Raw genomic sequence first — 27,415 nt, 5'->3', positions numbered from 1 at the left:
AATTTTCTTGTTAGGAGTGAGTACACTATGGAAGAAGAGTATAGTGACAAATCCAGTGGGTAGCGTGAGTGCAAATCCAGTGGGTATCCTGAAAAAATTGAGAGTACATTTTTCATCAAGTACTATTTTTCATTCTTGTTGTTGTCCACATTCTTCAAGGACTGTGTCTGCAGAGTGATCAGGTGCAAGCAGTCCTTTCTGTTGCACCGATTTATGTGGTCTGTGATAGAAGCCTAAAGGAAAGGAGAAGCACAGAATTTTGCTACTCTGTTTTATTTGTAGTAATTTAAGAGCTGAACTTGCATTCACAGCAGTGAGTCTTTCTCTGCCTCCAGAATCTGTCAGGAGACATCTGACATCAGAGATTACTGGGAGCTCAGTAAAGTACTAAGTCAAGTCCCTTTAAGTACTGAAAGGGGGCTCTTTCTGTACTTAAAGTGGGCTTATAAAAAAGATTGAGAGAAACTTTTTACTTAGGCAGATAATGATAGGACAAGGTGGAATGGTTTTAAACTAAAAGAGAAGAGATTTAGAGATTAGGAGGAAATTCTTCATTCAGAGGATGGTGAGGCAATCCCATAGAAGTCATGGATGCCCCATCTCTGGAGGTGTTCAAGACCAGGTTGAATGGGGCCCTGGGCAACATGATTTAGTGGGGTGGCATCCCTGTCCATGGTAGGGGGCTTGGAACTAAATGGTCCTTAAGGTCCCTTCCAACTCAAGCCATTCTATGATCCTATACTTTGCCCTCAGGGAGTGGTCCAGTGTTGCAAGTCAACCTTTAAAACTGATAGCTGTGGCAACTCTTCAGGAAGACGGCCTTTATAGCAGCTATCACTTGTATCAGAGTAGCAGTGAAATTCAAGCCCAGTTACTTTACACTTTTGTCCTAACAAAAGGCATAAAAATCCCTGAATGATCATCCCAAATATTTATTTGAGGGAGCTCTCAAATTTCATCTGGGTCAGCATTATTAACCCACCAGTTTTCTTCTGAAGACCCCCAGAACAGAAGCTTTCTTTTGCTATCAGACATAAGCAAGGAAAACTGCTTGTAGCAATTTCTGTAGCAAAAATGTTTCATGGAGAGTGGTCTCAGCTGCATGTGGTTTTCAACTTGTGTCAAGGAGCAGCTGGAACAGCTAAGCTGGAGCTGTTAGGAGGAGTCACTGTTCTTTAGTGTAAGTGATCTCAGCAGCATAGTGAAGGATGCTTCCTTTCCAAAAATCTGTATTTCTGTCACTTGTAGCTCAGATCACATTTAGTACTATGTGATCACTGAAGCCTTCAAGCATTGAGCAGAGCAGTCCTACATCATCTTTTCAGCTACGAACATTGATCCTGTCTCTGGATAACTTAAGCTGGATCATGCCCCTTGGAATCATCTACCATGAACATGAAAAACCTCAGAGAAAGAACAATGATCACTCATCAATAACAGGATTGTTGAGATAGATCAATATTATACCTCTGCAAAAGCACCTTAGCAAGAACACTTTTGCCCCAGTATGCAGATGGGTGCAGCCAAACACTGCCAAAAGCATGTGCTTTGCCTGCATTTGTAAGGCTGGGTACTCCTTTCCCTTTCAGTTGCTTCTAACCACTTGGATAGAGTCAGAGCAATCTCCTTTGTTTAAAGAGTTTTCATCAATTCATTTTATGTCTTTCCTTCTCAGAAGGCTTTTATCCTCTTTCTTAGATTTTGACCTTTGGGCTGACTTTTGCCACTTAAAAATATTTTTATGGCATCAGTTTCACCAATGGATTTTAAACACTTCATAACTTGTCGGAGATTATTCCTGTCAAGTGATCATATATATTATCTTTATTTTCCAAAAGAAGGACTCATAAACAAGTGTTCATGCTTCATTTCTTTCAAATAGTTTGGTGGATAGGACTGCTTCTGGTACCTGAGAGACTACTTAATTTGCCAAGTTGTATGATTTCTCTGTAGTTTATCAGCATGAATGAGATAAGCGAGGAAACTTGAGACTTTTCAGTGACTGAAGCCAGTAGAGAGAGATCTGCCTCTGAAGAAAACTTCTTGGAATCACTTGTTTCCCATTTAAACTGTTGGAAACAGGCTGCAGATCACTGTCAGGAGGCTGAAGCAGCTGGGGAGAGAGACCTAACCCAGACCAAGAGAGTCAGAGGAATATGGTGTTACATGGATTTCTTTTTGTTTCACTGCACACTCTTTATTTTATCTATATTAAGATGGATCCTTTAACTTTGTGTGTTTTCATTGTCTTTCTGAGCTTTGCCTTTGAGAAACTCAATTCTTTGAGTCTGAATAACTCAGGACAGTTGACGATATTTAGCTGAAATTTTGATTTGAATGTTTTTATACATGACATTGTAGTTAATATATATTTGGCATAACCTTAGTTATGTCTTTTCACATACATGCAGTCATTTCAGGTTTTTGTACTATTTCTTCCTTAATGTTGGTTTCAGTGTGTAAGCCTAGGTGTGGGTGTGTGTTGTTTTTGTTTTTTTCTGATCCTCAAGAATTCATTGCTTGTTTGATATGCTTTTTCTATGGGCTTTCAAAATTGTGTCATCACAGGTGCATTTTGTCTGAGGTGCCAAATTCAACCATGTATACCCACAAAAGAAAACCTGTCCAATAGGTGTGTGAGAGGCACCTGGTTCTTTGGACAAAATGATGGATGAACATCTGTATCTGTAGTCATATGATATTGAAAGGAGCTTGCTACTAGGCTGCAACTCCAGAATGTGTTCTCTAAGGTCGTTATTTTGAGCACAGGTTTCCCCCTCTGAAGCATATGTGCTGGCTGCATACAGAGCCACAGGTGCTTTTCAGTGCCACATCTGACTTGAAGTTGGTCAGTAGGTTATAGGTTGTTTAGGAAGCATTGTTCTGTCCTGTAATTGCATAAAATGGAAGTCCAGCCAGAGGGGAGATCACAAAGGAAGAATAAGTCATTACTCACCTTCTATACAGCAGGCTGTGCAGATGTGTGTGTCTAACACCTGTCTTTACATGCACCCAGAATGAACCTTCTATTTTTAATCTTTTCTGTACAGTGGTACTGGATATGTGTCCTATAAATGTTTGCTCATTCAGGTATTCAGTATTCTTGTAAGAGAACCTCTTATACTAATTTCAGACATCATCAGTTGAGTAGTGGGTAGATTTGTGGATAAAATACAAGAGGTACTTGCTGATCTAGGTTTGCTTCAATGAACAGAAGCATGATGTTACACATGCTTGGCTTTACCTTTTCTCAGAAGTTGGTACTCTGAGGGCCTATGACCCTCAGTTACAGATTAGAGTTCTTAAAACTCCGAAAAATTCAGTACATGTTCTGAAGCAAGATGAATCAGAAAAAGAAGTGCTGCAACTGGCGATGGCCTCTGTAAACTCAGATTTAACTCTCTTGACTAGCATCTTGTGGGAAGTCTGTAATAAAACCAAACATGGAGCCCATGGCATCTTGCTAGGCCTTCCTGTAGAAGTTCAGCAGCAACTGTTCGCAGTAGGATTCTGGGGTTGTTTCCAGTTGTTGTGTGTCCTGGTTTGTAAAGCAAGTGATAATCAGGATTAGTAAGTGATACTGATATGCTTTGCTTAGAGTTTACTTGATAGTAGTCCCTAAAAAGGTTTGTGAGGTATGCTGGAGTAGCCCCGTTTTGCAGTTAGCATCTTATCTAGTATGATAAGCATCTTATCTAGTATGAACAGCATTTGTCTGTGGAGAGAGTCCTTAAGCTACTTGTTGACTACTTGCTTTTTTCATTAAGTGGAGCTTCACCAATTAAAACTTCTGATGTGACTGGTAGCAGCAAATAAAATATTTCTGCTAGCAATAACACATGGGATGACAGAAGCCTGAGGATTGACAGTGTCAGTTGTTACGGGGAGTACACTACACTCACACTTGAGAACTAGCGTCAAATAAAGAAAACAAAACAAATATTATTCTAATAGCTGTTGTGTGATGGTGGCTGGAGGACATTTATGCCATTATGACAGTTATTGTCTGCTGTTGATTTATTAATACAATAAAAGGGATGGCTTACTGTTCTATTTTTGAAGAAAGTTATTCATGACATCTGCAATATGAAAAAGATTAATAATTTACTGTGCTTGCGTATGCCAGCAGTTCCTTTACATGGTTGTTTTTCTCCTTTTTATAAACACCATCAAAATGATGCTTTTTCTGGGCAAGATAATGTAACTTGTTTGGATAAATTCAACATGAAATCTGTCATTTAGAATAGAGAGCAAGGGCTGTAACCTACCTGATGTTCTGTTAACAAATAATCAAAATAATCCTTTCTAGGATTTATTTTTAATTTTTCCAGGAAACTGATATGCAGTGTTTCTTCTGTTCAGGAAGACTCCCTAGTAAAATGATGTTATTTACACCAGTGAATATCCCTGACAACTGACCAGCATATATAAAATACAGGTCTTCAGTAAGCTAATATATTTTGTGAACTGTTTTCACAGTTGTCTTGACTGTGCCTATGAAGGGGCTTATCTAAATTAAGTTTGTCAAAAAGTTAAAAACTCAGAAGAGATGACAGCATTGTGTACGTCCTATCCAATAAAGATTTTCAGTTTATTGCCGTGAGATGAGCTGCTTTTTCATAAGTGATCCAGACAACTCACAGGTCTCTAGCAACCTGAAAAAAAATAAATTGAGTTTTAAAGCAGTGCCATGTGTATGCTCATTGTAGTGCAGATTATAAACTTTGGATAATTTCTATTTACTAGGCTTATAGTAAACATTTTCTTGACTGGCAAATGATACTTTGCCTGATTTATTGCTGAATCTTAGTATTGGATAGCACAAGAAGAGGAAGAAAGGAGGAGGAAACTGACTTTATTGTAATTTTGTTGCCTCTACTGTAGGTTGGAATGAAAATAGGTTTGTCCATTGGTGTAATATGCTTTAAAGTGTTAGAATTAAAGGATAAGCTGTTTTAACAGTAGAAAATAGGATAACTATGCAGTGATAGCCACTCTTAAATCTCTTTAATAGAATGACAGAATCATAGAATGCTTTGGGTTGGAAGGAACCTGCACTTGGCCTTGTTGAACCTCATGAGGTTTTCCCCGGACCACCTCTCAAGCCTGTCCAGGTCCCTCTGGATGGCATCCCTTCCATCCACCATGTCGACCACGCCACACAGCTTGGTGTCATCAGCAAACTTGCTGAGGGTGCGCTCAATCCCACTGTCCATGTCACTGACAAAGATGTTAAATAGTGCCTGTCCCAATACTGCCTCCTGAGGAACACCACTTATTGCTGATCTCCACCTGGATGTTGACTGTGACTCTTTGAGTGCGACAACCCAGCCAATTCCTTACCTACTGAATGGTCCATCCATCAAATCTATGTCTCTCCAATTAGAGACAAGGATATAATGCAGGAAAGTGGCAAATGCTTTGCACAAGTCCAGGTGGATGATGTCAGTTGCTCTTCCCTTATCCACCCATGCTATAACCCCATTGTAGAAGGCCACCAAATTTGTCAGGCATGATGTGTCCTTAGTGAAACCATGTTTGTTGTCACCAGTCACCTCCTTATTTTCCGTTTGCCTTAGTGTGGTTTTCAGGAGGATCTGCTCCATGACCTTGCTGGACACAGAGGTGAGACTGGCCTGTAGTTCCCTGGTCTTCTTTTTTTTCGCTTTTTAAAAATGGGGGTTATGTTTCCCCTCTTCCAGTCAGTGGGATCTTCTTCAGTCATGTTGCTGTAAAGGTTTATAACTGGTAAGAAAGAATAGGTCATCTGTCACTACTTGCTTGCCATGTATTTCTTGATGACTGTGTCTATTAGTTTTTTGCTCCCTCTTTAGTAGTTTTAACAGTCATGCTATGGGCACTGATGACAGCAAGCACGGTATCTTACCTGTGATTTTTCCACGTGTTTCATTTATTTGCATTGATGTTAACATTGTAAAATGCAAATTTCTACCCACTGAGTTTTCCTACAAGAACTTTCCTGAGAAGTTTAGCTTCTGCACTGAAGGTTTTCACACTTGATCTCATTCTGAGAGGAAGTATGGTGTTGTTTTTGGACAACTGAAAGCACAGTTCTTCTGGCTGGATTGTTTAAGCTGCCCTTTTCCCTCTGAAACAAAAATAAAATTCAACTCCAGACATGATCACATTGTAACACAAGGCATCTTTGGTTTTGCATTTTGGAACTTCTTTACATTCAATGCTAACTCCCATCTTTAAAAAGGAGTTTGAATATTAAAATAAAAATAAAAAAGGCTGCTAAGCAAAACTACTAAAACTAACAAAAAGTCACTAACAAAAGTCTTGTTGCCTCTAAGAATATGTACACCTGTCATGTGATAAAACTGAACTCTTCAAATCTATTAGCTATCAAGAGGATGCTAAGCCATCTGCAGTGGTTACCATATTACAGTTTATGAACTGGAAAATCAGCAAACAAATTTGCACAGAAATGACCGAGAAGTGCTCTGGCCTAGTAATTTACATTATTTTTTTTTAGTTTCAAAATACAAAATTTCAGATATATGCCTAAACCAGAAGAATGTTTATGTTCAAAAAGGTCATTTAAGATGACCTAGGTATCTGTGAGTCAGTCCATCTTCACTCCTTCTTTCCCCACCCCAGGAATTCAGTTGATGAGATCATCAGCATAATAATGACTTGATAATAAAATGGTTCACATAAGAATGTATAGCTGACTGTTAATTTGCTTATGTTGAAATGACAAGTAAATAGAAAACTCTATTGAAATTCAGTCAACTGGTCATTTTGGCCTATACAGTTGAAGTCAGTTTTAATGTTGCCAGGGATGTACATGCAGACTGTTAGTTATAAGAAAACAAACACACAAAAAACAATAACCCACATTGGCAAGACCAACAGGACAAGGGAATGTGTTTTGAGTAGCTCTGACTGAAGAATATGTGGAATTCACAGAAGACAAGCAGCTCAACTCGTACTTTTTATATGAAATCCTGTGGCAAAAAACCTGTAAGCATTTGGATTTACAGAACGAGTTTTGAACAGGAAGAGGAATTTACTTCTATTTAAGTAGTCAAAAAAGGCCAGTGTTGGTATGCTCCAATCTTCTTGGTAATCATGTTTTTAAAATGATGTGTAAAAACAGCAGAAGTGGTAGAAAAATCATGGAAAGATAGAGGAACCTCCTGTACACATGAATAGTCAGTCAATATACGGTAGATAAATCAATCCAGATTTGTCACTCTGTCAGCAAATAGTATTTAAAGTTAACTTGGTAATTATTCTTTATTTTATACAGAAGTTGAGATTGTTGCTCTGAGTCTTTTTGATTTTTGATTGCATGACATAAAAGAGGAAAATCCTTGTCTTTTACATCTGGCTGTAAGATCTATAAATTATTCTACAGGAGTTTAGGATATTTCTCTTACCATTTTTCAAAATAAATGTTTTTTCAAGTGTCTTGCAGAATTTATGCAAATATGAAGATTTGGTACTTACTAATTCATTGCTTATAGCTTGTGTTTACCATGTAATTTTTTGTCAGAGCTTGGACCTAATGCATGTATATAACTGTAAATAAGCTAAATATGTCTGCAAATATATAAAAACATGCCAGTTCATCCATTAAAAAAAAAAAGCAAAACCAACAAAATGCTATTTACTTGCTTTCAGGTGCAATGTAATGGACTGTATTTTGTATCTGACATAGTGTGAAGGATATGTTTTTGTAAATGTAAAAGCTATGTGTTTTTTTTGGAGTATTTTGTTTCTAGAGTGTGATTTTTGCACTGTAATCTGTCACATCATACCAATGGGAGGAAGGAGTCTGTTTATAATGAGTGTACATAGTGTGAAACAATATGTAACTTCATCTATGTTTAACTTTTTTGTAAAGGCAAATACAGTCTAAGGAGGACTGAGTCATTTCTGGCAAAGTCTAAAGGGGAAATCAAGATTGATTTGAAATGGAAAGCTTGGCAGCACGTTGAAGAGAAAGAGGAGACAGGAATAACAGAAAGTAGAAACTGATACAATGTAAGCACAGCTGAAGGACAAAAACGACATAGCACAGAAAAGTATATGGGAAAATAAAATATTTGACGTGAATGGAGAATGTATTAGGAGCAAATATTGCCAAAAATGCTATAGATTAATAATCAGAGGTGGTAGATAATTTTTATTGCATGAGAAGGACTCTCATAAAACTTGTAAATATAGCATAAATGGCTTAATTGCTTGATTTCAGAACTGTTGTTAGGGTTCCTAATACATAGTTTCTTTCTAGAATCTGCAGAGATACTGGATCATCAGTTGGGTTGGAACCTTTAGGAACATAGCACAGGCTTGGTATTAGCAAAATAACAAGGATCATTTATTAAAAACAAACTAAAAAACCTACCAAGATAAATTTCTACCATTTACTTTGTCTGGGTGTGTTTAGCTAGGAAGACATGTTGAAAGGCAGATACGTTAGGGTCAATTCTAGGTCTGAAGAATCTGCTCTGGTGATGAGAAAGTGTTCTGCCCTATTCCCCAGGCTGTTCCTAGTACTCTTGTTTCTTGTAGCTAGACTCTTATCATTCCCTTCATGGCCTCTTGTTATTGTCTTCTCTGCTTTGGCCTTCCTTCCATTCATTTTCTGGCCTTCCTCCTGATGCCTTTTTCTTCATCCCTTCTGCTTCTGTTCATGCTCTTTTAATTTCTTCTGCCTGGCACTTCACTTCGTGTGGGGTGGGAGGCTGGAAGCCCTGCCTTTACCACTTTTGCTTCCCTGCTGGTAACGCTCCATACTGATCTTCTGCCCCTTGATGGCTGTTTTGTTTTGTTTCCTGTTGGCCATCCAGATATGTTTTATCTTCCTCATTCTGTTTTCTTTTTTTGTTTTAAGTCAATCCTTCTTGCTGCCTGCAACCAGTAGGAGAACATTTAAGGCAGATGCCAGACATAGTATGCTCTCACATCTGGTTCCCAGAGCTACTGTGGCTCCCACAGCAAGAAGAAATCACTTGAATGGAGGGGCTTTTAAAAGCCCGATTGTGTCTTTGGAGCATGCATAGGTGTGAGTGATTCTGTTTGGTATGTTGTACAAATGCAAGATTGTTGCTTCTAGAAGGTTACTAATCTATCAGGTTAATACAGCCTGTATATTTGAACTTACAGCAAATAAGTCAAAAGAGGGAAAAGAGGGAAAAATAAAGCAAAAAAAAAAAAAAAGCCTGGACTCAAAGCAACTTTCTAATAAAAGCAACTTTCTAATAAAAACAGAAGAGAGAATTAACTCAAAACAGCCATGAATTTTGGCTCAGCTACGCAGGATGAGAAATGGTATATTATCTCTTACTGGAATGATCAGATCTAGGAGGCGTTTATATGCCAGATCCTCATAACACTTATTCTTAATTTTAAATGATGTAAGATGTTAGCTGACGGGTATAAAGTGTATCAGATTTGAAGGCCCTTTAAAAATGAAGAAAGTGTAACTTTTCTACTCATGAAACCAATGCCAAGGAAGTAAATGGAAATGATGCAGTTTAATAGGGGTACTATTAACCTGTGCCAGATAATTTAAATGTGATTAGCCAGTTGTCCAGTGCATGCCAAACTTTTATATTTAGGTCTTCTTGAGCAAAGATTTCAGGTATTTCTAGTAAGTTAATTATGCACAAGTATTTTATGTAGATTTTTCAAAAATATCAGTAGTGTGAAACCAATGAATATTTCATTAGATCCTAAGATGCCATAGCCAACAGTAACTAGATTCTTCAAGTCTGTTGTCCAGGAAAGCAGCTTTGGAAAACTTTAGTAAAAGATAAAGATAGTATCACTTAAGAATTCTGTTTGCAAATCCTTCACTGCTGGTGGTAAAAAAACAAACCTCCATAATATTTATTATCATATATTAAAGAAGCAACATTTGAACATACAATTGCTCCTTTTTAAAATATAAATAGGGAAAGTTGTAGTCAACCAGATAATCTGTTTATCTGGATTTAATTGATGCAGTTCAGGTATTTTTCTGCATTTATTTTTCTGCTCATTTTTAGACTGTAGCTGAATTATATGATCAAATAGACATTTAAATGTTTTTCTGTGCAATTCTAACCTAGGAACTAGCAATAGGGTAGTTTTTCTAGGTTGTCTGTTTCATTCAGATCAGTTGATACAAGGGGTATTTTCTTGCCATATCTTTTACTAGTACTTTATCTCTCCCTGTGTTCAAAATCCCAAAAAACATGACCTTTTATTTTTATGTCAAAAAAGTCTAGAGCCTCTAGGAAAGAAGAGATCTGGAGACTTGGGTTATGAATAGACCTGTACAGTCCTGCGGGCTTTTCTGGGCTTTTTGTTTCAGAAATGGAGTGCAGAGTGCAATTGCAGCTTTTTCGTTGAAGTCAGGATAATTCTAATACAATACATTAAGAAATTTTTGCAAGCTAGATAGAAATATTAAGGGTAACTAGGCTTGCATAACCATGATTTTTAGAACAGAGGCAACTGTTCTGTTGCCTGAGTTCATGCATCATCTGGAACTGGACAGCCTTTCTTACCTTCCTACCATTCTTCCTTTCAAATTGTTGACAAAAGCATATCTTGCAGAGAGGTGTTCAGTATGACTTTGTTTTATAAAAATATTTGTCTTATGTGTAGTGTCACTGGCTAAACAAAATGTTGGCCTAGTCTACAAGTTTTGAAAATATAGGAGAAAATTCTCAGAAAATTCACTTTACAAAGGCACTTTTCCTTTAGTGCAAAAAAAAAAACAAAACAGTTTAACTTCAGACACTATCATTAAACAGAAGAGAGGGGCCTGGATTAGAATAGATGCAGGAAATAGCAGTTGCAATACATTCAGAAATGTTGACTTTGAGATTGCTGAATTACTAATGTGTTTTTTTTTCTTGTTTCTTCTTTTTTTTCGAAAGATTAAACATTTCATAAAGTATTTCTTGTTTCCTGAAACCAGTAAATCAGTAAGTCATGTAATATTTATGGGTGAAGTATTGTCTGCTCAGATGAGTTGTTCTTGAGAGACCAGAATTCTCTCACACAAGAGGACTCTACATCAATAATTGCATAAACAGAAGTAATTGATCCCAGACTTCCATAAGGGTGAATTTTAGCAATGTTCTAAAATTTTGAAGACTGTTAAGATTAAAAGAGCCATACCCAATTCCTTTGACTGCCTGTGTAAATTTTTGCATATAACTGCCTCATATCTTACAGAAGTGCAGTGATACTGTCTGCCTTGACTTCAGGAAGGCTTTCAGCACCGTATCACATAAGATCCTCACAGAGAAGCTGCTGAAGTATGGGCTAGATGAGCAGGTAGTGGTATGGATTGAAAACTGGCTGAATGGTGAGGCCCAGAGAGTAGTGGTCAGTGGCACAAAGTTTAATGAGAGGCCAGTAGCTATTGATGTACCCCAGGGGTCAGTACTGGGGCCAGTCCTGTTCAACATTTTTATTAATGATCTGGATCTGTTGAGGATACCATCGGCACATTTACAGATTAAACTGGAACTAGTGGCTGCCATCCAGAGAGACCTGGACAAGCTGGAGAAATGGGCTGACAGGATCCCCATGCAGTTCAACAAAGAGAAGTGCAAAGTCCTGCGCCAGAGGAGGAGCAGCCATGTGCACCAGTACATACTGGGGGCTAGCTGTCTGGAAAGCAGATTGGCAGAAAAGGACCAAAGTGGTCATCAAATTGAAAATGAGCCAGCAATCTGCCCTTGCTGCAAAAAAGGCTGATGGTATCCTGGCTGCATTAGGTCAAGTACTGCCAGCAAGTCAAGGGGAGTGATCCTTCCTCTCTGCTCTGCTCGGCAGCTGTGAGGCCACACCTGGAGTACTGTGTCCAGTCCTGGACTCCCAAGTTCAGGAGAGACATGGACATACCAGAGAGAGTCCAACGAAGGGCCATGAAGATGGTTAACAGACTGGAGGATCTCTCTTATGAGGAAAGGCTGCGAAAGCTGGGACTGCTTAACCAGAAGGGAAAGCTCAGGGGGGAATCTCATATTAAAATATAAATATCTCTGTATAAATATTTGAAGAGAGTGTGCAAAGAAGACAGAGGCAGTTGACATCATAGTCCAGATTCAAGCTGATTCTTGGTGGACTTTTTTTTTTTTTGACTCTTAGACTGCTGAGATGGGTTTGGGTTTTTCACTTCTGTGTTATTTTTTTCTGTCATAGAGAAATTAAAAAACATTCAGAGACTATTCCTTTGCAGGACAAGTCTTCTCTTGTCTAAAGACTTTGTCTTTTAGAAACACTACGTGTTGTTCGTCAAGTACTTGGTAATCATTACAGCTCACCAAGACACATATGGCATTGTTTAATAGCATCGGCAAATATTCCTTTGTTAAACATCTGCTATGACTCAATATACCTCCACTGCTGAAAAGTTGCAGTTGTATTTATGTAATTCTGCATCTTTTCACCACCAAAGATGTTGTAGTTTGTAGCTGCCTTGCTAAATCTCACATCAACACAGATTTACTTTCTCCAGGACAAATTCTAGATGTGACAGACCTCTTCAATCATTACTCAGGAAGTGCTTTTCCATTTTTTTTTCATACTGTGATAGCTGAAATGTTACCTCAATCTTTTTGTATCTCCCTCTTGTCACAAGAGACCTTTCTAATGAAATCCTTGGAATTTATGAGAAGCAAATACGTTATGAAGAGGGACCTATTTCTTCATAGCATGATATCCCTTCTTTCAGTGGGGAAATCCCTAGGAACATTGTAAAACTCTGGTGTTCCCAGTCTTAAATAGGGGTGTTGTGTGTCTTTGGAACTTAAAGCTGTTCACCTGGCTTGCAGGCTTTTTATTCTATGCCTCTTATATATATAGGCAATGAAACAAATACACTTATTAAAGTAGTTATGTTTCTTTTTGCAATAACACTACATATTTTGGTTTTCAGCAGTAGATCATACCATTAGTCCCTATCTCTGCTCATGCAGAAAGTCCTAACTGACGAGTTGAATTTTAAATGGGTGGTTATCCACAAAAGGACTGCAAATAGTGCAGTACTGCATATTGAACTCCGAAGGTAAAAAGATAACTACTTTAGATTGAGTCAAGATTTTAGACTGGGCCAAACATTATTCTCAGCGGTCTGAATCTAATATTGGTGTGAGATGCTCTCTTCATTATCTGCATTCAGTATTTGAATAGGCCAGCCTTGACATCTGACTTCATGCTTCTGTTAATTTGTATTCTCCATGACCATGGAAAACACAGTTTATTTCATTTTTCCATGTATTGGCATTGTATGTACTGAAAGGTTACTATCTTGTCTTCTCCTGAACATCTTTTCTATAGGCTAAATAACCATAATGCTTCTACTGTTTCCTAACAAAGTCTAATTTCAAGGCATCCATTCATTTTGGTTCTTCTCTGTTCTTCCTGCTTGTATTGTTCTTGAAATGCAGTGCCTAACAATGGGGAACTGCCAAGGCTGAAACAGAATCTATCAGTTCAATTTGTTCAAAACAAACAAACAAACAACTCATGCTTACTGTGTGATAAGTGATCATGCTATCTGCTGTCATGACATTATTTACAAGTTAGGACCTAATGCATTTACTGCTGCTGTTATGGTATGTCTGAAATTTATTAGAAGGAGCTGTTTAAGTTAGCTCAGCAGAATACTGTGGTCACATCTGCAGTCTCTCCCACAAATGACATCTCATCTACCACTGCTTGTTTTATTTCCCTCTTTTCTCTACCTCTCTCCAAATATGCTCTTCTAGTTACTTTGCTCTGATAAAAACCTAAGCAACTTTCTCTCCATTCTTACTCAAGTATGCATAGATAAACACAGTATCAAGCATTAGGTTGTTTTGTTATCCAGAAGCAGTAGCGAGATATTCATAGGACTCTGAGATGGCGGTAGAGTTGGAAGGTACGCTAATATGAAGTAATGGCCTATCATCAGTTGAATATAAGTGTTTTCTTTGGTGAGAAGGGTAAGAAGAGGAACAGTTTTACCCTTTGGTGATAAACAGTAGTGCTCAGAGTCATCAGTTCAATAGAGGTGGCAGGAATGTGCCTCTAATCACAGCAAGTTTTCACAGGTGCTATTAATATCATTGTCTGAATTAACAGTCACTACTTTCCACCGGCTTTTCTTTTTTTTTTTTTCACATGCTGAAATGGCTGGCACAGTGACTATATTGCTTTCCCTGCCCCTGTGTAGATTCATGTACATTTTGCTCAGCTTAGCCTGTGCTTTCTATACTGTTACTAAAAAACTGCTTCCGATATACTGTTTTTTCCTAAGTTATTGTAGTACATTTCAAATTGACTAAAAGCTGGATAGTAGTACATAAATAGTTAGCCATTAGGAATATTTTTCTAGTGAGGATGTTTCTAGGGACATTCTCCCACTGAATATTCTTGCCACAATTTTTCAATATCTTTTCATGATAAGAGTAATGCAAACAAATAATTGTATGTGTAGAGTTTTCAAAAGGCGTAGGATCCAAGAGCTGAAGCTAAACAAATTCATGTCAGAGACATCTTTCCAAACTGTGCTATTTAAGTAGAACTTGTAATGCTGTTCTGGAGGTGTTGAAATTGTTCTGTATTGTAGAGGTAACTCACTGCAGGTGATGATAGCAGTTCTATCTGGTTTTGGCCCATCTATTAAAAATCTAAAATTTCAGCATGAATTTTTTGACATAAATTGATAAATGCAAAGCTGCTAATTTACCAAGGCCAAGGCAGAGCTTTTAGTTTTCTTCAGGGTTTCTTTTTTTGCAATTACCTTAGACTCCACCTGTATTATTTCTCTTATTTATACTATGCCTTCCTATTTTGACTGGGGCCTTTATTCAAAGTCAGAGTCTCTGAATTTTACTGTTAAATTTCAGCATGTTTTCTCACTGTCTTTTGTCAATGTCATTGCTGAAAATCATTCAAGCCATATTGCCTCCATTACTTCACACTCCCATCAAATCCTATTTTGATGATTCCAGTATCCACTTTTTCAGTTTAGACATACCTCATCTTAGAATTCATTTAGAATACCTCTGTAGAAGTTTTTTCCTGGCTCATTGCTTTCAGATCCACCCCCATCTCTTCATACTCTACTGCATCAAATGCAATTAGATGTCATCTTTAATATTCTTTTCTGTCTATTTCATGTCTTACTAGTCACATTCTAAAATATTAAGATATTGATCTTTTCCCACGTTCATATGAAAAATGAGAATAGCCTTGATTGCTTATTTTTCAGATTCTCCAGGCAGCATCTTTTCTCTTTTCTTCCTCTAAACTTTACAAAAGGAAGAAATCCTTTTTATAAATCTAACAGAGCTGTCTTGCAGTCCTTCTTAAAGCTCTTAGTTCTCTTGATTACAGGATATTGGTCAGCTAGTTGATAATACTGTTTTTATAGTATTTCCCTGTTGCATAAGTTATTGTAGGGCATGGTAGCTCTTTTTGTTAAATGTTTGTGCAGTGCCTCAGCAGATGAATAATGTTATCTCCTAATTAAGAAGATGCTTTTGCAGAAATGTAGTGAATATTGACAATGAGTTAATTGATGTGTGTGCTAGCAACTAGCTACTAAAACCAATTTTATGTCATTGGCATCTGCCAAGTATGCCTTCTTGGAAAAGATGCTTCCTATAGGCTTAGCAGGAACTTTCTCCGAGTTACTCATTTAACTAATGAACATCAGGCTCTAAATAAAGATATTACAGGTTTATGTTCTGGAAGCACATTTTTTAGAGACATGAAGAACAACAATGGAAATTAAAGTCATTTTGTCCTGTCAGTAAATTGTATGACTAATCAAACTGGAGAGGAAATACTAAGCCTGTTATTTGTCTTCTGTATTATCAATGAAAGAAAAGCGACAGGAAACTGCGCATATATGGTTTTGCTTAGTGTTCATGAAAAGACAGGAAATCTGTCTACACTAAATGTATTGTTAAAGAGATTGTAAGTTTGTAAAAGTTAAAACACTTGTGTGTCAGGTGGAGGAGTTGTCTTGTTTTTAGCTCCAAAATATAAAGTATGTTCTGAAGACTGCTTTAGACAGTATTTGAAATTCTTAATGTTGGTGGAAGGAGGTGGAGGGAGGATTGATATCCTTCTTTCATAGGAACCTTAGCAAAGTTGCTGGTGAGCATGGAGGCAGAGTCATTAACATAACAAGTTTTCTTTTCATGTTCAAATCTTAATGATATTCATAAAGTGAACAAGTGAAAATAAATGAGAAGTTAATGCATTATCTTTTTTTATGACATAAAGCTTTTCTTAGATGAAGTGGGTGGGGCAAGGAAATTTCAGTCTTTATAGTTCTTGGAGATAAATCAGAATTTGTAACTATTTCCAACTGATCCTACTATCTCAGGTTTTCAAGATCAAAGCAGTGCAGCTGGCAGGAAAACTTCTTCCAGCCTTCAACACGCCTACAGGTATACCATGGGCCATGGTGAATCTGAAAAGGTAATGAATTTTCTTTTTTGTTCTCTGTGTTTCTCCCCTTCCCCCAACTTAGAATTAGTAATGGCATATGTCAGTTCTTCTAAGTAGTGCAATTTCGGAAAATGATGACAAATTGGTATTTCTGGAACTTAAGAATAATGTTAGTAGAGTTCAGAGCATCCTACCTCATTAACTGCAATACTTTGTGACCATTAATTTTTTTCCCTGATTCTGCAGTAAGAATTCAACATGTCATTAGAACATGCTGAGTTTATTATGCCATATGTTGTCCTAGAACTTAATCATTAGTTCTTTAGTCATCACATTCCTATTAAAAAACAAAAATGTTTACAGGCCGTGTTTGAATTTACTGTTTTTTATGCACTTTGCGAGCTGTATGTTACTTTCAGAAATCTCAAAATGTTTGAGAAAGTATTAGGATGCTGAAGATATTCATTCATGAAGATTCATTTTACAGTTTGGCTTAGGTATAAAGGCTAGTGTGCTGAAGACCACTATGGTCAGTTGAGATGGATAGGCTCCTTTGATGGCTGTTCAGCTGTATACTGAACTTAGATGGTCTGAATTGCCTTGTGGAAGAAAATTGCCTTGTCTAATTTATCTTGCATTGCTTGTTTAATGCTGGGTTTTCCCTCAAATTTTGAAAGCATTTTTTGACACAAGGCATTTTTTCTATTTTTATCATTGTGATGCCAGAATTTTCCTGTTAATGCATTCACTGTTTCAGTCTCTTGGTAATGTACAGAGCCAGCTGGCATCACGGCAGAAAATACAGTGACTGACATGCAAGGAGGCAGTGACAGTAGCCTGTGTATGTGTGAATGCTTATCATGAGGCTAACACACACGTAAAAGACAAGGCCTGAAAGACAGATATGAAAAATTAGCAACTTGTGTTTTATTAGATTTTGTATTTTTCATGAAACACTTCATTTTCTCTCGCTATGAGAGCTGAGCCAAAAACAACAAAAAAAAATCAAAAACAAACAAACAAACAAAAAACACAGCTTTTGTCTCTATACAGTCTGTGAACAGTGGTTACTGTATTTTTAAAGGTGTTCTGTCTCAGGCGAAGCTACAATTGCTGTAAATGAAAAAACATTACTGATATTTTTCATTTACATTTTTCCTTTTTCTAATTTATAATAATAATAAAAAAAATAATCTCTCCATCATATTTGAAAAGTCCTGGCAGTTAGGCGAAGTCACTGGTGACTGGAAAAAGGGAAATGTCACTCCCAGTTTTAAAAGGAGGTGCCAGGGAACTGCAGACCAGTGAGCCTCACCTCTGTTCTTGGGAAAATCATGGAAAAGATTCTCCTGGAGGCAATGTCAAGGCACATGCGAGACAAGGAGGTGATCTGAAACAGCCAGCATGGCTTCACCAAGGGCAAATTGTGCCTGACCAATCTGGTGGCCTTCTGTGATGGAGTAACTGCATCAGTTAACAAGGGAAGACCAACCAATGTCATCTACCTGGACTTCTGCAAGGACTTTGACATGGTCCCATATGACATCCTGGTCTCCAAATTGGAAAGAGATGGATTTGAAGGGTGGACTATTCAGTGGATAAGGAATTGGCTTGAAGGCCGCACCCAGAAAGTGGTGGTGTACTGGCTCTACATCCAAGTGGAAGCCAGTGACAAGTGGTGTTTCTTAGGGTTCTGTCCTGGGACCGGTACTGTTTAATATCTTTATCAGTCACATAGATGATGGGATCATGTGTGCCCTCAGCAAGTTTGCATATAACACTAAGCTGAGTGGTGCAGTTGATATAACAGAAGGAAGGGATACTATCCAAAGGGACCTGGACAAGCTTGAGAATTGGGCCCATGTGAACCTAATGAGGTTCAGCAAGTGTGAGTGCAAAGTGTTGCACATGGGTTGGGGCAATCCCAGATATGAGTACAGACTGGAAGAACACATTGAGAGCAGCCCTGCAGAGAAAGACTGGGGAGTTCTAGTGGATGAAAAGCTTGATATGAGCCGGCAGTGCACTCTTGCAGCCCAGAAAGCCAACTGTATCCTGGGCTGCATCAACAGAGAGGTGGCCAGCAAATTGAGAGAGGTGATTGTCCCCCTCTGCTCTGCCTTTGTGAGGCCTCACTTAGAGTGCTGTGTCCAAATCTGGGGCTCCCAGCACAAGAAGCATCTGGATCTGTCAGAAGGGGTCTGGAGGAGGACCGCAAAGATGATCAGAGGGCTGGAGCAACTCTCTTATGAAGAAGAAAGGCTGAGAGAGCTGGGGATGTTCAACCTGAAGAAGAGAAGGCTCAGGGAAGACCTCACTGCAGCTTTTCAATACTTGACGGGGACTTATGAAGAAGATGAAGAGCAACTTTTTGGTCAATCAGGACAAGGGGGAATAGTTTTAAACTAAACGATGGTAGAATTAGATTAAATATAAGAAAGAAATTCTTCACTCAAAGGGGGGTGAGGCACTGGAACAGGTTTTCCAGATAAGTTGTGGAAGCCCCATCCCTGGAGGTGTTCAAGACCAAGCTGGACGAGGCTCTAGGCAGCCTCATCTAGTGGGTGGCATCCCTGCCTGTGGCTGGGGGGCTGGAACTAGATGATCTTTAAGGCTCCTTCCAACCCAAACCATTCTATGATTCTATGATAAGTAAGAAGACATTCCTAATTGTAGTTTTACTGATAACTGAAGTCTTGTATGAAAGACAGTAGAAGAAATCTCCAGGAAAATATGTCTAACTTAATAAATTAAAGGACCCAGTCCTGGAATCTGGTGAAAACTCACAGATCAAATTAAACCAGAGGTAATTTAGGAGTTAAGACTTAACAAGATCATATCTCTTACAGTGCAAAAGATCTATGGCATGATAAATTCTGATGGTTCCTTATGTGAATCTGAGAAATTCATAATATTCTGCCTAGCATAAACACACAATTTTCCTAAGTAGAGAGAAATAGGGCCCACTCCCATCTTGCTCAAGGATCTAATACTTACTTTAAGCACATCCCACACAAGTAAAGAGAAGACAGCAAATGTCTGACAGAAGAAGGAAGCTGATGCTGCCACACTTAGAAGTATACTTGTCTCATCTGATAATTGCGTTTGTTTCTTGTTCTTAGGAATACGGAACGAATAAAAAACAGTTGAGAGATTGGACCCAGTGTTAAGACATTGAAATATACAATATCTTGATACACAAAAATATAATCACAAGACTTTTTATCGATGACATTATGGTATTTTTTTTTGAAAATTAATCCACCAAATTACCAACCAATCTACCAAACCACAACTTCCGTAATCTTAAGTACAGATTAATATTTTGCTGTTACCTCTTTAATTTGGTAGTTGTTACTAGTACTGTGCACAGTAATTCTGAATTTTTTGTTCTTTTTTTCCTGATTTTCGCATGTATTTCTTGAAAATCAGTGGAGTGGGTCGAAACTGGGGCTGGGCTTCGGCAGGAAGCAGCATCCTTGCTGAGTTTGGTACTCTACATATGGAATTTGTCCACCTCAGCTATTTGACAGGGGACCCTGTGTATTACAACAAGGTAGGTCTCAAATTATTTTTTTTTTAATCATACAGTTGTCTTTTTTACTGTTTCAGCATAAATTACATTAAAGGAAAGTGCCTCCCATATTGCATTTTATAATGGATTACGTTCTATCTGCATTCTTGCTAGCAAGTAAAATCTTTTGTACATGTATTTCTATTACCAAATAGGTGACTTTTTAGAATTTGTGACAACAGAAGATTTTTTATTTGTTTCAACATGCATTTAAAAATCACATTTTTAAAAGATGTTTATGTATCAAACCTTTAAAAACAAAACAGAAGGACCTCAAGAAAGGTTCCAGGATCAGATTAAGAAAGCTTCTGAAAAAAAAATCTAGATTTATCAATATGCAGAAAGTTGGTGAAAGTTGTTAGTGGTGATACTGATTCTTGATTTAATTTAGGTCATGCACATTCGGAAGTTACTTCAAAAAATGGATCGTCCTAATGGACTTTATCCAAATTATTTGAATCCAAGAACAGGCCGATGGGGTCAGCGTAAGTATTCTTATTTTATTCATACGTAATTAAAGCTCTGCTTCTTTCTTTGGTGCTGATTTGGAGATCAGAAAATTTATTCTCAAGGGCATGAGCAGCACTGCTTGAAAATATGAAATCTAAAAGAATTACTTAGAATTTAGATTTCCCGAAACCAACTTCTGCCAATCATTCTCTCAGAAATCATTCGACTCATTTTTATGGTATGTTCTGAAGGCAGCTTCCTACCAAATCCAGTGCATATCTTTTACTTCTGTCAGTCAGTAAAATCTTTGGTAATAAAGAACGAGACAGAAAAACAGTTCCTCATTTTGATTTTGTTCCTGTTTTTTATCTGCAGCCATCTGGTTAGTGGATTACTGTTTGCAGGAGTAGTGTAAGATACTGTTTATAGGTGACTAATTATGCATGTTTGTTCTGGTTAAATTTGAAGTCTTACATCTGGTTAAATATACTTATTATATTTAATATAATATATATTTCACCTGGGAAAAGTGTATTTACATATATATATATACGCACATATATACTTTCACCTGGTATTAGGGACTGCAATTTTTAAGGATCATTGTTCTTCTTACTGACATGTGAAATGACATAGAATCATAGAATACCCTGAGTTAGAAGGGACCCACAGGGATGATTAAGTTCAACTCCTGGCTCCAAAAAGAACTACCTAAAAATCAAACCATGTATCTGAAAGCATTGTCCAAATGCTTCTTCAACATTGCTTCTAGCAGGCTTGGTGCCATTACCATTGCCCTGGGGAATCTATTGCAGTGACGGACCACCCTCAGTGAAGAACCTTTTCCTAATATCCAACCTGAACATTTTCTGATGCAGCTTTATGCTGTTCCTTCAGATCCTATTACAGGTAACCAGCACCTCCCCTTTTCTCCTTGTTGTGAAGAAACTACAGCTTCCTGAACATTTCTGTAGATCCTGCTGTTACCTGTGTGTGTCTCATTAAAACAAAGCAGAATAGCTTTGGGATGAAAATTTTAAAAATGTATTTTCTTTTGTTGACAATCTAAGTGGAGAGGGAAAACACGAAGACACACACACAACCCTGATTCCTTTTCTTGAAGTGGTTCTTCTAAGAAATGTTGAATGTTTTAGTGCTTTCATAGTGTATGTGATGAAGATAGTTCTTTTTCTTCAAGGCTTCTATTCCTTCATCTTTTACGAATGCAAGTTCATTTAGGAAAAACAAGAAAGATGGTCTATTTTTGTCCTGTTTGACATCATTGACAGGCTTTGGTGATTTCAGTGTTTGGCTGTAAATATCCAGCAGAACATGTTCTGGCTTGCAAATTGAGAATTTGCTTCTGACTTTGAGTCTGGAATATGAGGGAAATGAATGCAGCTGTCATTGCAGTGACTTTGAAAATAGTTGTCTAATTAGATCAGTAAGACCAAAATTCTCTTCAAAGAGTGCAAGTGAATAGGGCCACCTTTTGAGATGGGTGCCTGGATTAATGAGATAAATCCTTCAGACAAATTTAGGCTTACAAATGCATCTGAAAAAAAAAAGGGGGCAAGTACATACAAACATTCGTCTATAATTTATTAAAAAGTCAACTTGTTTGTTCTGCAATATTTTTTTATATTGCTTTTTCTATTCCTAACCAATTGCTTTTACTACTTTCAACAAAGGTAGTATAATGTGGCATATTACCAGGATTCTACAGGGGCTTTTTATTGGTTTTAGTAATAATACTATTGCTATTAGCAACTCTGGAGAAGGAAATAATAAATAGACATACAGTGGAAGTTTTAACTTGACAAAGCTTGGTGAAGCTCTAACATAACCTTTTAAATGAATTTTGAAAGATTATACATTTGAAAGTAGAATTTAGTATTGCAGATTAAGACTTAAGTTTTTAAGATGAAAAGAACTACACCTTTATAGAGCACTTAATATTTTTGTGCTGCTTACTAACCACAAACGTACTTCCTGGAGTTTGTTTTGGATTTTTTTCCCCCAAGGCAAATAGGGCACCTAATGCTGATACAGAGCTTCTAGGAGTGTTTCTAACATTTCATCAATGTAGCATTTATAAACTTATCTTGGAAAGGTTTGTGAGGACAAGAGAGCAAGAATCCATAATCCTTTTTTTTTTTTTTTTTTTTACTTGCCACAAAACAGGATGGGACAATGAGAAACTGTCTTTGTTGTAGCCCTGAGAGATAACTCATTAGTGAATTCATTTGCAGAAATTTAAGAATGTGAGTTAGAGTAACAATGCATAAATGCTGAAACATTGGCCTTATGAGCTGGAACAGCTGAGGCTTAGACAGAAATTCCTTCCTTCGGATTCCCTTGCAGAGGTCATATTCTGCATCACAAAAGTCAGTTAAGTAAGGGTGATACCCTCATGCACTAAATCTCACTTCCCTAGAGGACTCTTGTCAGAGTCCATGATATTGTTACTGACCTATTCATATTGTTGGTATTAAGGATGAAAAAAGCTTTTATATCTTCCTCAGAAGATAATTTCAAAGAACATTGTGTTTTGCTTGTTATATACTTTAGTACTGGAAATACAGAGACAGTGGAAAGAGCACCAAAGCATAACGTTTCTTTCAGCTTCTGGAAAAGCAGCCAAGCCTCCCTGTTCTTTTCTCTTTTTTTCTTCTTTTTTTTTTTTTTTGCCTGTGACCTTTAGTCTGATGCAACTTTTATCTTGTACAAACTACTTTCTACAGACAGTTTCTGAAAATTATTTCAGAACTCTATTGGCCTAGATAAATGTAACTCTTGGCTCTGACCTTTCTGGATTTCTTCCGTTTTGTTTGTTAGTTTGTTTGTTGTTTAGTTTTGCTAGTTTTTTTGCTTTTTTGCTTTTTTCCTTTTAACATCTTTTCTCCTCCTCAGGCTTGGCTCAGTTCTAGTTAGGTTTTCTGTTAATCTGTACAGTGTTCCAACTAAGTCAAAAGTGGTGTGAAATAAGTAAAATAAATCCATCAAATAGACTATTGAGGAAGTATGGGATTTTGCTGAAACATAGCATCATTCTAGTGGTGGCTATGTTTTGTATTTCTGTACCAGTCATGCTGATAGTGGATGTACTCTGGTCGTGGATGCTTTTATTTTAAGTAATAAAAATATCTGCAGTGTGCCAGTTACTGCCAGTTGATTATCCAGAGAGTATTAAACAAAATTATATGATGGAAGAATCTGTTTAAGTAAAGTTTTCTCATAGTTATGTTTTGTCTTTACAACTAGCTTGTAAAATATTTGAAAAAATAAAAATATATATGATTTGATTAGAAGCAATAATGAATAGATACACTTCTGTTGTTTTTCCGTTTAATTCTGTTCTAACAGGATGATAGGTAAACTTAAATAATTAGAACCAATTCTTGTTGCAAGACAGATTTGTGGAAAAAAGAGAAACCTCAAACATTTTCAGTAACCTTGGTGTGGCCCTGTAGGCTTTGAGCTGTATGTATCTCTACTTCCAACATGAATTTTGTGGAAAGAACAGTATTTTGATATCTTTTCAGAGGTATTTACACAAGCAGCCTAGCCTCATTTTATATGTTTAAAAACAACAACAAACAACAATAGAAAACCAACAAGGATTGCATCTACTTTATTTGAGTTTCAGTCCCAAGTATTAAATTTTAGCATGAGCAACTAATGTGCCTTTGAAATGTCCCAGTCAGAAACCTTTATTTCCTTTTTCCTCTTTAGTCCAGAGAACTGGAGCTGTGCAGATGTGTGATACCACATAAAAGCATGGTTTTAAGCCCCTTTCCATTGCAGACAGAAGAGTTCTGTACATTGATATCTAAGATTTGTTTGAAGTAACTTCTCAGCACATGTAAGATCTCAAAACCTACTGCCTTTCTTCACTACCTAAATGATACATTGTCCATCAGAACCTTGCATTAAGTGGATTTAATTCACAAATATAAAGTTTTTATCTCCGCTGCTGGTATAGGGGAATTAGAGTAATAAAATTCAGTGCAAGGTTGTATGGAGGGGGAATGTGATATTTGTTTTGAAAATCATAAAGCAAGCTGATTTTTACCTACACACTTTCACTGTCTTATAAATTTAATTCACTGTTACTGAAAGGTACCAAGACATGGCTGTGTTGACTGGACTCAAAGGACAAAGCTTTCCAGCCTTCTTCACTTATCTAGTGTTCTTGAATGACAGTGATTAGCTAGTTTTTGGGCAGATTTTTTGGGTCTAGGGATCAGCAATTGCTACAGATTCTTTTCCTCAGAGACTTTCTGATTTATCCCTCCATAGATCTTGGCCATGTTGCTGTGTCTTGTCTGTTTTTCCTCATTTAAATGTGTTTAAAATGTATGTCCATGGTCTGTTCTCTTGTTGGGGCTAGGGGAAGGGGAGTGGTGCACGTGATGTGCTGCAACCTTGTCACCATCCTTCTAACATCAGGATGCGGGGTCTTCTGCTGATGAGTCATTGTGCTGTGGTTTGATTTATCAGAGTGCAGGCTTTCTGGTCTTGATAAAAGCAGCACACTCCTCAATTTCATTGCTTGGGAATGGTGCTCTAGGGGCAGTGTCCTGAGACACGCCATCCTTTTAGCTCATTGTTCTGGTTGCTTCCATTCATTTTTATTTGTATTTCACTCATGCCAGTCAATGTTTGTTTTTTTTTGCAAATACCTAAAAATATGTAATCAGTAAAGTAAGTTACCAGTCAATTATTAATTATTGTTTCACCAAGGACATGATGATGGCTTCCAGGTTCTTAACAAGCTGGAAAGATAAGTAGAGCCATATAGTGTCACATAAATCCAATCTATAGACATTGTCTTTTTAATGTTTACATTTTTATTAATAAAGATTTCCATATGTATTTAATGCATTTTATTTTGCACTTTTAGAACAGCTCTGGTGACAGATTCCCTTCTTTTTTTTTTCTGCCTATCTCATGCAGCAGTAGTCATCAGGGTCCAGAGCCTCTGCAGGCAGTTCTGCAGCGAGGACTGCCATTCCATTCCATTGTTTTTTTTGTTTGTTTTGTTTTGTTTTTTTTTTCCATTTGAATGCCAAAAAAAACAATCCTAAAAACTGCCGGGTGAATGGCTTTCTAGTCATTGCTTCGTCTCTGCTTTCCAGGGGAACTGCTTTGAAAGGTAGCAGTGCGTAACTGGGGCTTTAGTGCTGTGTAGCAGGAGTTTGTTATACCCAGGAGGAGGAAAATGATGTCAGGTGTAGGCTAAATATTTGTGTATAAGCTTATAACGTGCAGGTATTATTACAGCATGAGTGGCATGACAGACAGCTTTTGATGGGTTCAGCTCAGGATTTGTCATCTCACTGGGGCTTTTGCTAGAAAACAAAGCTGTAATGCCCACAGGAATGTTGACAGATTCGATTTTTAATTATGGACTAATGTGATGGTCCAGTGGACGCAAATGATTTACACTACTTCTGTCTTGGAGTTCCAGTTTCTGTAAAACTTGAAATAAAACTAGCTGGCAAGAAGCATGTTTTAACTTCTCATGTTAATGTACAGTTAACTTTGTTAGATTTACTTTTCAAGTGGTGAGCAATTTGTTTGGTGTAAGCATCAGAACATCACACAGTGAATTTGGATTATTTTCAATGGAAATGACAGTACTTTCTCAAGAAGCCTGCTATGCAGATATAATGACTAAAATTTTGATTAAATATAAGAGATTTCAGAATTATGGAAATTACTTTGTAGTGAAGAACTTTTTTCCTAAAATGAAAATGTTGAGAAAATTTAATTCTAATATACATTTGCAAGCAAGTTAGATGTGAATACCAAATAAAACAGCAATAACAATGATATTGCCACTCTGCATGTTATTGCCAAGTTAGGAAATGCTATTTGTATTTGCACATTTCTGTAAATTGGGCATTCTTCCTTTCTACTTTTCAATAAGGAGAATAAAATATTGCATTTCATCTGCTTCCAAAATCTCTTGCAAAGATGTTACTGAAGGGGAACGCAAATCACTCTGGATTCATATCTCAGTTCCTAGAACTGGTCTATCTATAGAGTTACCTGCATTTATTATTTAAGAAAGTAGTGTCAGTTTAACTAAAGGCGTTTTTTAGACTATATATGGTTTCCCTATGCATGCAAATAACAAAAATACTTATTCTGTGTTAGCCTTCTGTGTTTATTCACCTTAAGGACATATGAGCACATAAACAAATTACTGTAAAGTAAGCTGGTGTGTACATTTACAGTGCATGAGCTGAACTCTGCTATTAGGAATGTAATGGCAGGTACTGAAATTACCAGCACCGATGTGATGAATAGTCAGATTGTGGTCTGTTTTGCAGTGCTTTGTTCATGTATCATTACCTAAGACAAGCCCTTTTAGACAAATCTGCAAGTGGACCAAGTTAAAAGTCTAATGAGGGGCACTCTGGCAGCTGGTTTACAAGGACTGCTAACAATGTGGTATCAGACCACATATGTTTATTTAATATACTAAATTTAAATACCTTGTTTCCTATACAAAGTGATGTCTATCCTATGAAGACAAGTAAGAGGATTCACATAGGTATATAACCCACCTTGTTACACATGCTGCCTTAGCACCTTCTGGTGATTTTCTCACTTTCTTGCAGTTCTCTGCAGCTGTAGTGCAGAAGAAGTTGAGGCTTACCCAGTGTGTCTGACTGGGAAAAATTTATATCTGTTTCCCAGTTGTTTGTGCTGTAGACTGTCCCTTAGATAAACCAAAACAAATGTCTTTGTGGATGTGCATATTTCAATTTAAGTAGTGGTCTTTCATTTGCAAGATAAATGCTTAAATTAAACCAAAACAAGCAGTTTTAGTATTAAACTTTATTTAGAGAAGGCTTCCATGGATTTAATTGAATTGGATTAGATTTACATTTTCTTTAAAACAGTGCATTTTTCATATGTAGGAAAAGTCATAAAAACAATTTAAATTACCTT

General features: G+C 37.2%; 1 protein-coding gene across 3 annotated transcripts in view; it reads left to right on the top strand.

Moving 5' to 3' along the window:
- MAN1A2 (mannosidase alpha class 1A member 2) overlaps positions 1–27,415 on the top strand; it is a 141,500-nt gene that overhangs the window by 73,764 nt on the left and 40,321 nt on the right. For all 3 annotated transcript variants that reach the window (XM_013202185.3, XM_048055642.2, XM_013202186.3), the window contains 3 exons: positions 16,361–16,455; positions 19,858–19,981; positions 20,391–20,484. In XM_013202185.3, coding sequence (XP_013057639.1) covers positions 16,361–16,455; positions 19,858–19,981; positions 20,391–20,484 — 313 coding nt within the window. The remainder of the gene's footprint in view (positions 1–16,360; positions 16,456–19,857; positions 19,982–20,390; positions 20,485–27,415) is intronic.

This window comes from Anser cygnoides, chromosome 1 (assembly GCF_040182565.1).
Source record: "Anser cygnoides isolate HZ-2024a breed goose chromosome 1, Taihu_goose_T2T_genome, whole genome shotgun sequence".
NCBI lineage: Eukaryota > Metazoa > Chordata > Aves > Anseriformes > Anatidae > Anser > Anser cygnoides.
This window is presented reverse-complemented; position numbering and strand designations above follow the sequence as displayed.